Source organism: Cherax quadricarinatus, chromosome 2, assembly GCF_038502225.1.
Source record: "Cherax quadricarinatus isolate ZL_2023a chromosome 2, ASM3850222v1, whole genome shotgun sequence".
In the NCBI taxonomy this organism is placed as follows: domain Eukaryota; kingdom Metazoa; phylum Arthropoda; class Malacostraca; order Decapoda; family Parastacidae; genus Cherax; species Cherax quadricarinatus.
In genome coordinates, this window is record NC_091293.1 from 61776102 (window position 1) to 61788130 (window position 12029).

Here is a 12029-nt window from a genome sequence, read left to right on the forward strand (position 1 = left end):
TACGAGCCACAGCCCGGCTGGTCAGGAACCGACTTTAGGTGCTTGTCCAGTGCCAGCTTGAGAAGCTTTTTTGTACATAAAAGCAGGCAAGTTGTTTATGTCTCCTGCCTTGTTTTGAAGGGTGTTTATGATAAACGTAACTTCAGCGGGGTTGGTTGGAGCTAGGAATAGCGTGTTTGGGTAGGTACCTATGAGGTAGTCTGATGGATGGGTGTTTGCTTGGTATTTTGTTTGCTTGGTTTTTTTTCTATGGTGGAGAAGAAAACATTAAGTCTGTTTGCTGTTTCGGTTGGAGTGAGTAGGGGCTCATCTGATTTTGTTAGTTTGATTGTTTTGTTTTTGGATAACTTTTTAGTTCCAAGAATTTCAGATAGTTTTTTCCAGGTTTTTTTCATATCACCTTTGATGTTATGTAATCTATTTTCATAATACAATTTTTTTGACCTTCTTGTCAGACTGGTCAGTGCTGACGAGTAACTTTTTGACTGTTCTCTAGTTGTTATTATTATTATAATCAAAAAGAAGTGCTAAGCCACAAGTACTTAAGTTATTTGACCCATTCTATACTGTTTTTCATATTTGTGCTTTGTGTTAATGGATTTGAGGATGCTTGGTGTTAGCCAGGGATTATTCAGTCTCTTTGCTGTGATCTGTTTAGTTTTTCTGGGGCAATGTCTGTTATAGAGGCATTGGGCTTTTTTTAGAAAATTATTTATACATTCACTCTTATCTGTATATGTTTCGAGCTCATTTTGCCAATTGATGTTATTCATAGCTGCTATAAAGTTAACTGCTGTCTCGTTATGTAGTCTGAAGGTTACTTTAGTAATGTCTTGTGGCAGTTTGCCCAGATTAGTTATGAGAAAAGTTGGGTAGTGGTCTGTAGTGTTGTGTGTGATTATGCCTGATTTTAAAGGGGATATGGTGTTTATCCAGATGTGGTCTATTAAGGAGATGCTTGTCTCGAAGATTCTTGTAGGTTTAGATATTGCTGGTTACTTGTGGGTGCTGGTCGTGTAGTATGTTTATGTTGAAATCTCCTGTTAGTAGTAGGTGGTCTTTATTCATGTGTGCATCAGTAATCATGTTTCCTAGTTTTTCACTAAAGTGATGTTTGACTGTGGTACTCTGTAGATGTTTATAACTGTGAGGGGTCTTTGCAGGTCTTTTGATTTAAATTTGGCTATGATATATTCTCCATGTTCGTCCCTTGTGCAAGATTTATTGATACATTCGTGTTGATTTGAGTAGTATATAGCTGTTCCTCCCCCTTGCTGGTCCGTTCTACAGTTGTGTATGGCCATGTAGCCAGGAATGGTATAGAAATCTAATATCAGGCTTAAGCCAGGCTTCTGTGAGTGTGATGATTGATATATTGGAATGAAGGGAATTGAGTAATGCTGTGAGGTCATCATAATGTTTGCTCAAGGATCTGACATTGTAGTTAAAGATGGTTATGTTATTGTTTGCACTGAGTAATGTCTTTGCTTGGTCTGCTGTGTAGCAATTACAGTTACTGGTTGATTCGTGTAATTCATTTAGTAAAAAGTTTACATCAGGATCTATGCCTGTAGTCATAAGATGAAAGTGATTTTACAAACTAGATTTTCTGAGTAAAATGATATAAAATTTATATTGAATCTACAACTAGACTTATGACTAAGATTCCGTGATTAATCTAAAACTTGTAAAAATTTGAAAAAAAGAGGGATTACAGTGGACCCCCGCATAACGATTACCTCCAAATGCGACCAATTATGTAAGTGTATTTATGTAAGTGCGTTTGTACGTGTATGTTTGGGGGTCTGAAATGGACTAATCTACTTCACAATATTCCTTATGGGAATAAATTCGGTCAGTACTGGCACCTGAACATACTTATGGAGTGAAAAAATATCGGTAACCGTGGGTCCATTGTATTACAGAATAGATAATTCAGTTATACACTTAAACATCTAATAGCACCTTAATTATTTTAACAAGCGAGTTTATGACCTACAGCAGATATTTACAGCTAAAATAAAGGAGCTAATGAATATAATTATAAAAGAATGCATTAAAAGCAAAATCAGTAGCACCTGAGGTAGTCAATAGTACCTGGAGTATTTTAATAAATGTGACTATATGGACAAGAGAGAGAAAAAAAAAATAAATGAGCTTGGGAATATAATGGCAAAATAGTGAACTTATTACACTTTAGCACCTGAGAATAGCACCTTGATTATTTTAACAATTGTGAATATGTGAACTAAGGTAGTTATATAAAGCTACAATAAAGTAGAAAATATGTAAGGGACTAAATTAAGTAATGGTAAACAAAGTTCAATGGACAGATAGTCACTATGATATAATATTGATTTGGGAGTAAGATCTGATTTGTAATGTATAATAAGTTGAGCAAGTAAATGCACTATAAAAATTAGAGAAATATGAGGTAACTGGTACTAGCTAGCAAAAGATAGTTTTGGGACTCTCACAATAATGACCCCCGAAACTCTCTCCAGGTAAACTCCAGGTAATAATGTAATTGGAATATACACTAATTGCTCACACAATATAAGAGGGACTAAAAAAAGTAGTGGTAAACAGAATTAAATGGACAGGTAACAACCATGAATAACATTAATTTGGAGTAAGATTTGACTTGCAACACAAAATTATGAGCAATTAATAGCAATTAAAAAGTAAAAAGTATTTGAGGTAGCTGGTATTAGCTAGTAAAAGAAAAAAAAATAATAATGCACAATAATATAATAGTAACATACACTATATACACCACATGTATATATGTGTTAAGGACACTTATCTAATCTGTTACAGAAATGTCAGCTTTTCTAAGGAAGGTAGAGAAATTGTATAATACTATTGTATAATACTGGTTAAATAATATTTTGAGTTTTAAGGGCTTGAGCACCAAATTCAAATTTTTTATTTCTCTTATGCAGTATACAGCAGGCTTGTGTGAGCATGTTAGATAGGAGACAGTAGCTCTTAATGAATATGCTGTTGAAGTGTGAACAAGGTAACTTTTATGAAGGGATATAGGAAAACTGGTTAATCGGACTTGGGTCCTGGAGGTGGGAAGGGCACTGCTTTCACTCAGAAGGAGGGGTGAGGATGTTGCAATTGGAGGGTAATCTGATTGTGAAGTCACCACACTTCTGACTTCGATCGAATTGAATGAATGATGGTGAATGTATTTTGTTCTTTTGGTCACCCTACCTTGGTGGGAGGTGGCTGTTGAGTTTAAAAATTTTTTAACCTGTACTGCACTGAATATGGGATGGAAAAAATACATGCTTGACAGCACAGTAGTCACCTCGAGTGTGATGTATAGTCTGTTACTCCTACAGTCAGAAATCAGTGCATTAATTTTATATCTGCAATCATAGGCATCATTTTATATCTCATTAAAATAAGATATACAACTCCCATGGATAATGTTTAATTATAATCTCTTTCTGCTATAGGCAAGGACTTCATCTTGGTACGAGATGGAACCTCTCCATCAGATTCCCAATTGGCTCGACTCACTGGTTCTCAGGAAGATAACCCTCGCTTCATCATCTCTACTGGTCCTGTTATATACTTCTACTTCTACACTAACTTGGGAGTTTCTCAACGAGGATTCCGTATTCGGTACGTAAATATTAGCTTAGTAGGTGGGACCTATAGTGTCTGCATCATGAAGGCTGGGTGGAGATGCTGAGGTCTGTACCATGAAGACTGGGTGGGGATGCTGAGGCCTGCATCATGAAGGCTGGGTGGGGATGCTGAGGTCTGCACCATGAAGGCTGGGTGAGGATATTGAGATCTACATTATGAAGGCTGGGTGGGGATGCTGAGATCTGCACCTTGAAGGCTGGGTGGGGATGCTGAGATCTGCACCATGAAGGCTGGGTGGGGATGCTGAGGTCTGCAGCATGAAGGCTGGGTGGGGATGCTGAGGCCTGCATCATGAAGGCTGGGTGGGGATGCTGAGGTCTGCACCATGAAAGCTGGGTGGGGATGCTGAGATCTGCACCATGAAGGCTGGGTGGGGATGCTGAGGTCTGCATCATGAAGGCTGGGTGGGGATGCTGAGGTCTGCAGCATGAAGGCTGGGTGGGGATGCTGAGGCCTTCACCATGAAGGCTGGGTGGGGATGCTGAGGTCTGCACCATGAAGGCTGAGTGGGGATGCTGAGGTCTGCACCATGAAGGCTGGGTGGGGATGCTGAGGTCTGCACCATGAAGGCTGGGTGGGGATGCTGAAGTCTGCACCATGAAGGCTGGGTGGGGATGCTGAGGTCTGCATCATGAAGGCTGGGTGGGGATTACCTGGAGTTTACCTGGAGAGGGTTTCAGGGGTCAACACCCCCACGGCTCGGTCTGAGACCAGGCCTCATGGTGGATCAGGGTCTGATCAACCAGGCTGTTACTGCTGACTGCACGCAAGCTGACGTACGAACCACAGCCCGGTTGGTCAGGTACTGACTTTAGGTGCCTGTCCAGTGTCTTCTTGAAGACGGCCAAGGGTCTATTGGTAATCCCCTTTATGTATGCTGGGAAGCAGTTCAACAGTCTTGGGCCCCGTACACTTATTGTGTTGTCTCTCAGTGTACTCGTGGGGCCCCTGCTTTTCATCGGGGGAATGTTGCATCTCCTGCTGAGTCTTTTGCTTTCACATGTATGTTGAGCTCTGCACCATGAAAATTGGATGGGGATGCTGAGGTCTGCACCATGAAGGCTGGGTGGGGATGCTGAGGTCTGCAAAATGAAGGCTGGGTGGGGTTGCTGAGGTCTGCACCATGAAGGCTGGGTGGGGTTGCTGAGGTCTGCACCATGAAGGCTGGGTTGGCATGCTGAGGTCTGCATCCCCATTTATCAAGCCTGTCTTGATGAATGGCTTCAGTATAAACTCTTATTTCACATATTTTGTACACAATGTGGGCTCTGTGGATAGCATATTTGCTTGTTAACTACATGATGAGAGTTCAGGATCACAATGCTCCTCTTTTGCAACTGCATATTATTTTAAATCTTAGTTATCAAATTATTTGTTAGATTCCCCCTCATATGCTTGGATCTTAGTAAGGCTTTTGATAAGAATCCCACATAGAACACTTAATATGCACTTGTTTCATCCCATTTTAATACAATCAGATTAAGATTGATCTCCAGATGGCTAACACAATTAATTTAAATATAGATTGGCAAATACTGCATATGGATTAATATAAAGATAGATGTCAGATAAATAAATATCGATTAAAAATAATATGAGTTGATTGTTAATGTAAACAGATATACAATATAGACAGGTGAATAGTCAAACTTTATATTAGTACTTTGCTTCAGGTACTCTTCTGGATGCTCTGTCACCATAAATGACAACAAGGGCACCATTTCCTCTCCAGCCTATGGTATTAGTGACTACCCAAACAACCAGGAATGCAGCTACCTCATCAGACGCCCTGGAGGAGGACCTCTCTCACTCAAGGTGGGCCTTACTTTACGTGGAATACTCATTTAACCATTTGACTGTCCATCACATAGATCTATGTCATAAGCTAATCTCACTCAGATAAGCTATGAGTTAATGATTAAGGATTTTATTTCTTTGCATAGTTTACAATGTGTAATTACAATTTTGATTTAGATATGAAAGAATGGGTCTGTGTGGTGTTTGTGCACAGTGTAAAAAATAATCCTGCCTCATGCAGTGCATGATGTGAAAAACAAAGCTTTGACCTTGTCTTTGGTTTAAAATATTGATTTTGAGGGGGTTTTCTAGGATGATTTTTATGCTTTCATTGGCTGTTTCTTGGTATCATGTAATAGAATGGAATACATTCTGTTGAAATAGAAATGATTTTAGTTAGCTCCAGGATTGGAACTAGTTTGAAATTGGCCTCAGAGTGTTGATAATACGTGTATTTGATTTTTGCCAATATTCCTAAGGATGAATAAACCTTCTCCTACACTCCCAGTCTGTTTTATGGGTTTTTACTAGGTCTGATTCAATTATTGAGATGCTGCAAACTATGACAAATCATTCTTGGTTATATTTTGTTATCCAAGAAATAGGGTAAATCTTTGATTTTTTGCACGATGATATATTCAAAATGGAAGGTAAGTGTAATATAGGAAAAGCTTGGGGATATGATTATTGCACAGAAAAAGTATTGTTTTAGTGCCTGGAATGTCTGGTGTTTATTTTGGATTCTATTTTTAAAATGGAATTTTTTAATTTTGCATAAAATTGGCCAAATTACCGAATTCTGTGCACTTTATAGGGTTGAATGGGTGGTTTCTTGTACTCAGTTGATAGAACAAAAGGCATACTAATGAAGTAGCTAAGAATTTGGTCAAATTGAGCAATGGAATTAGCTTAAAATATGACTCAGAATCAGTGAAATCGCTCATGAACTGTTAACTTTGTGCCTGCATAATTCGCATTGGAGGTGACCTCGATAATAATAGTTACAAATAAAAAAAATACAGATAGTTACAAAAAGGTACAAAGTATGTGGAAATCACCTGATTATGCAAAGAAGTTCAGGCATGCTAAAATTGTGACTTATCATTAGAACTTAAAAGTGCATATTAATAATTGTGAACACACACATATTAATGATGATAATCTCCTTCCTCATAGTTCATTGACTTCGATGTAGAAAATAAGGACACAGTGCAGGTGTACGATGGTATGACAACATCTCATGGTATTCGGCTACATTCTGGCAAAGGTTTTTCTGCCAACAACCCTCCCACCATCACTCTCACTGCTGACTCTGGTGCCATGTTCCTTGTCTTCAACTCTGACCCACTTCGACCAGCAAAAGGATGGTCAGCTAATTTTTCTGCTGGTGAGTTTTTTAAGGTTCAGTTTTCTTAGCTAGTTTAATTTCTTTATTATTCACCCCATACCCATCCTGTGGCAGTAGTCAAAAGATTACTGAGACACATAATGGGTCCAAGGACTGGGTTGCAGAATTTTGATAGCTGAACAAGTTACAGCAGTAATGAACTGCAGTATTTACATGTTTATATCTGGTTACAGGTGTAATGAGTTATTCATGCGTGTTGTAAAAGTCAACTAAAATGCCGGGAACAATGGGCTAGTAACCCCTTTTCCCGTATAGCCTGTTAAAAAGAAAAAGAAAACCATGAAAGTGGGATGTTTGAATGTGCATGGATGTTGTGCGAATGATAAGAAAGAGATGATTGTGGATGTTATGAATGAGAAGAAGCTGGATGTCCTGGCTTTAAGTGAAACAAAGCTGAAGAGGGCGGGAGAATTTCAGTGGGGAGAAATAAATGAGATTAGGTCAAGGGTTTCAAATAGTGTAAGAGCTAAAGAAGGAGTAGCAATAATGTTGAAGGATAAGTTATGGCAGGAAAAGAGGGAATATAAATGTATTCAAGGATTATGTGGAGTAAAATGAGGGTTGGATGTGAAAAGTGGTTTATAGTAAGTGTTTATGCACCTGGAGAAGAGAGAAGTGTAGAGGAGAGAGAGATTTTGGGAAATGTTGAGTGAGTGCATGGGGAGTTTTGAACCAAGTGTGAGAATGCTTTTGGTTGGGGATTTCAGTGCTAAAGTGGGTAAAAATGTTGTGGAGGGAGTAGTAGGTAAATTTGAGGTGCCAGGGGTAAATGAAAATGGAGAGCCTTTAATATGTATTACTTATTACCAAACCTCCGAAAGAGGTTTGGTAATAAGTAATACATATTTTATGAAAAAGAGGATAAATAAGTATACAAGGTATGATATAGCACATAATGGAAGTACAGTACTTTGTTAGATTACATATTGGTGGATAAAAGGTTGATGGGTAGGCTTCAGGATGTACATGTTTATAAAGGAGCAACTGATATATCGGATCATTATTTAGTTGTAGCTACAGTTAGAATAAGAGGTAGATGAGACTAAAGGAAAATGGCAACAACAAGTAAGAGTTGGTTTAATATGTTTGTTATGCACCCCATACCCATCCTGTGGGCGGTAGTCAAAACATTACCGAGGTACATAATGGGTCCAGGGACTGGCCCCCAAAGTTTGATAGCTGAGCAAGTTACAAGGGTTATGAACTCCAGGTAGATATGATCACTATCATGACAAGTTACAAAGGTACAAGTAAGAGAGAGGTGTAAGTGTATAAACTAAGGGAGGAGGAATTTAGGGTGAAATATAAGCAACTATGTATTGGCAGAAAGGTGGGCTAGTGCAAGTATGAGTAGTGGGGGGGGGGTTAAAGAGGGTTAGAATAGTTTTAAAAATGCAGTATTAGAATGTGGGGCAGAAGTTTGTGGCTATAGGAGGGTGGGTGCAGGAGGAAAGAGGAGTGATCAGTGGAATGATGAAGTAAAGGGTGTGATAAAAGAGAAAAAAGGTAGCTTATGAGAGGCTTTTACAAAGCAGAAGTGTTATAAGAAGACCAGAGTATATGGAGAGTAAAAGAAAGATGAAGGGAGTGGTGAGAGAGTGCAAAAGGAGAGCAGATGATAGAGTGGGAGAGGCACTGTCAAGAAGTTTTGATGAAAATAAGAAAAAATTTTGAAGTGAGATCAACAAGTTAAGAAAGCCTAGGGAGCAAATGGATTCATCAGTTAAAAACAGAGTAGGGGAGTTAGTAGATGGGGAGCTGGAGGTATTGGGTAGATGGCGGGAATATTTTGAGCAACTTTGAAATGTCAAAGAAAGGAAGGCCGTAATTTCATGCACTGGCCAGGGAGGTATAACATCTTTTAGGAGTGAAGAGAAGCAGGATGTAAGTATGGGGAAGGTGTGTGAGGCATTACGTAGAATGAAAAGGGGTAAAGCAGCTGGAAGTGACGGGATCATGACAGAAATGTTAAAAGCAGGGGGGAAATAGTGTTGGAGTGGTTGGTATTTTTGTTTAATAAATGTATGAAAGAGGGGAAGGTACCTAGGGATTGGCAAAGATCATGTATAGTTCCTTTATATAAAGGGAAGTGGGACAAAAGGGATTGTAAAAATTATAAGTTTACTGAGTATACCAGGAAAAGTGTATGCTAGGGTTATTATTGAAAGAATTAGAGGTAAGACAGAGAGTAGGATTGTAGATGAGCAAGGAAGCTTTAATGTGGGTAGGGGATGTGTAGATCAAGTGTTTAAATTGAAGCATATATGTGAACAGTATTTACATAAAGGTAGGGAAGTTTTCATTGCATTTATGGATTTAGAAAAGGCATATGATAGAGTGGATAGGGGAGCAATGTGGCAGATGTTGCAAGTATATGGAATAAGTAATAAGTTACTAAATGCTGTAAAGAATTTTTATGAGGATAGTGAGGCTCAGGTTAGGGTGTGTAGAAGAGAGGGAGATTACTTCCCGGGAAAAGTAGGTCTTAGACAGGGGTGTGTAATGTCACCATAATTGTTTAATATATTTATAGATGGGGTTGTAAAAGAAGTAAATGCTAGGGTGTTGGGGAGAGGGGTGGGATTAAATTATGAGGAATCAAATACAAAATGGGAGTTGACACAGTTACTTTTTGCTGATGATATTGTGCTTATGGGAGATTCTAAAGAAAAGTTGCAAAGGTTAGTGGACGAGTTTGGGAGGGTGTGTAAAGGTAGAAAGTTGAAAGTGAACATGGATAAGAGTAAGGTAACGAGGGTATTAAATGATTTAGATAAAGAAAAATTGGATATCACATTGGAGAGAGGGAGTATGGAAAAATTGAATGTTTTCAGATATTTGGGAGTTGACATGTCAGTGGATGGACTTAGGAAGAATGAGGTTAACCATAGAATTGATGAAGGAAAAAAGGTGAGTGGTGTGTTGAGGTATATGTGGAGACAAAAAACATTATCTATGGAGGCAAAGAAGGGAATGTATGAAAGTATAGTGGTACCAACTCTCTTATATGGGTGTGAAGCTTGGGTTGTAAATGCTGCAGCGAGGAGGCAGTTGAGGCAGTGGATATGCCCTGTCTAAGGGCAATGTATGGTGTAAATATTATGCAGAAAATTCAGAGTGTGGAAATTAGGAGAATGTGTGGAGTTAATAAAAGTATTAGAGGGCTGTTGAAGTGGTTTGGTCATTTAGAGAGGATGGATCAAAGTAGAATGACTTGGAGAGCATATAAATCTGTAAGGGAAGGAAGGTGGGGTAGGGGTTGTCCTTGAAAAGGTTGGAGGGAGGGGGTAAAGGACGTTTTGTGGGCAAGGGACTTGGACTTCCAGCGAACATGCGTGAGCGTGTTAGAAGTGAATGGAGATGAATGGTTTTTGGGACCTGGCGAGCTGCTGGAGTGTGAGCTGGGTAATACTTAGTGAAGGGATTCAGGGAAAACGGTTATTTTTATATAGCCGGAGTCCTGGAAATGGGAAGTACAATGCCTGCACTTTAAAGGAGGGGTTTGGGATATTGGCAGTTTGGAGGGATATGTTATACACCTACCATCCGACTTACGACCTGCTCGACTTACGACCACTTGACTTACGACCATGTTTTTTATGCCAAATTTCTGGGAAATAAACAACTATTTGTGTTGTACACAGTGTTTATCCTAAACCTTACGGTATAAAATACAGTGCTAATAGCATAAAAAGTAAAGTAAAACATGAAATACCAAAATAAAACAATAAAATAAAGTCATTACAAAAATGTGATGTTGATATTCAGTAGTAAAGTTCAACTTACGTCCATTTCGACTTACGACCGGTTTCTCGGAACCGAGCTCGGTCGTAAGTTGGATGGTAGGTGTATATCTTTATATATGCTTCTAAACTGTTGTATCTGAGTGCCTCTGCAAAAACAGTGATTCTGTATGAGTGTGGTGAAAGTGTTGAATGATGATGAAAGTATTTTCTTTTTGGGGATTTTCTTTCATTTTGGGTCACCCTGCCCTGGTGGGAGACGGCCTACTTGTTGAAAAAAAAAATTAATTGGGTCACATACAGAAAATTTTTTTTAAGTGTTATGTGTGTATTTACAATGGGCAAAGGCAGGGTATTTTTCCAGAATGGTTGGTAATATACCACTGTGGACAAAATACTTTGACATTTCTTGAACATATCTTAGTGAGTCGTCGCTGAATTAATTAATTTTATCGCATTCCGATACATAATGATGCAAGGTGTGACAGTTGTCCTTCTAGCAAGGTTTAGGTTTAATTTAGATTTAACCTCCCAGAGATCCTGGTAACCCAGATGGAGCCAGGCATTGGTGACATACCAGAGTCATTTTGTTGGATGCACCATAGACAAGTAGCTCCTCCTGCATGATAGTTTGATGATAGATGGACTGATTGGTGTCAGTCTTCCTCAGTCTCAAGCTAGTGAAGTTCAGTTCTTTTAGTATTATTGGTCTCAGATTGCTAACTGGCAGCCCAAGATTGTAATCTACTCCCTCTTTAAAGGTATACAACTTTGCCAAATCAACAGTTCTATCATGCATCTGAAGACCAATGTGATATGCCCCTATCAGAAAAGAGGAACATATATATAATGTAGACGAATGGTATTTGGTACCTGACGATCTGTTGGAGTGTGAGCAGGGTAATATTTAGTGAAGGGATTCAGGGAAACCGGTTATTTTTATATAGCTGGACTTGAGTCCTAGAAATGAGAAGTACAATGCCTGCACTCTAAAGGAGGGATTTCGGGATATTAGCAGTTTGGAGGGATATGTTGTGTCTCTTTATACGTATATGCTTCTAAACTGTCGTGTTCTGAGCACCTCTGCAAAAACAGTGATTATGTGTGAGTTAGGTGAAAGTGTTGAATGATGATGAAAGTATTTTCTTTTTTTGGGATTTTCTTTCTTTTTGGGTCACCCTGCCTCGGTGGGAGACGGCCGACTTGTTAAAAAAAAAAAAAAATTGTATCTTTTCTACACATGCATGTACATGTATATATATACACAACCATCTGGGTTTTCTTCTATTTTCTTAATAATTCTTGTTTGTCTTTACTCTTATCACCATGGGGAAGTGGAACAGAATTCTTCTTCCATTAGCCATGCATGTCATGAGGTGACTAAAATGCTGGGAGCAAGAGGCTAGTAACCCCTT

General features: G+C 38.9%; 1 protein-coding gene across 3 annotated transcripts in view; it reads left to right on the forward strand.

Annotated features, from left to right (window-relative positions):
• The window catches only part of uif (sushi, von Willebrand factor type A, EGF and pentraxin domain-containing protein uif), a 452196-nt gene that overhangs the window by 334211 nt on the left and 105956 nt on the right, over positions 1-12029 (forward strand). For all 3 annotated transcript variants that reach the window (XM_053785483.2, XM_053785566.2, XM_070088717.1), the window contains exons 9-11: positions 3471-3639; positions 5340-5481; positions 6640-6850. In XM_053785483.2, coding sequence (XP_053641458.1) covers positions 3471-3639; positions 5340-5481; positions 6640-6850 — 522 coding nt within the window. The remainder of the gene's footprint in view (positions 1-3470; positions 3640-5339; positions 5482-6639; positions 6851-12029) is intronic.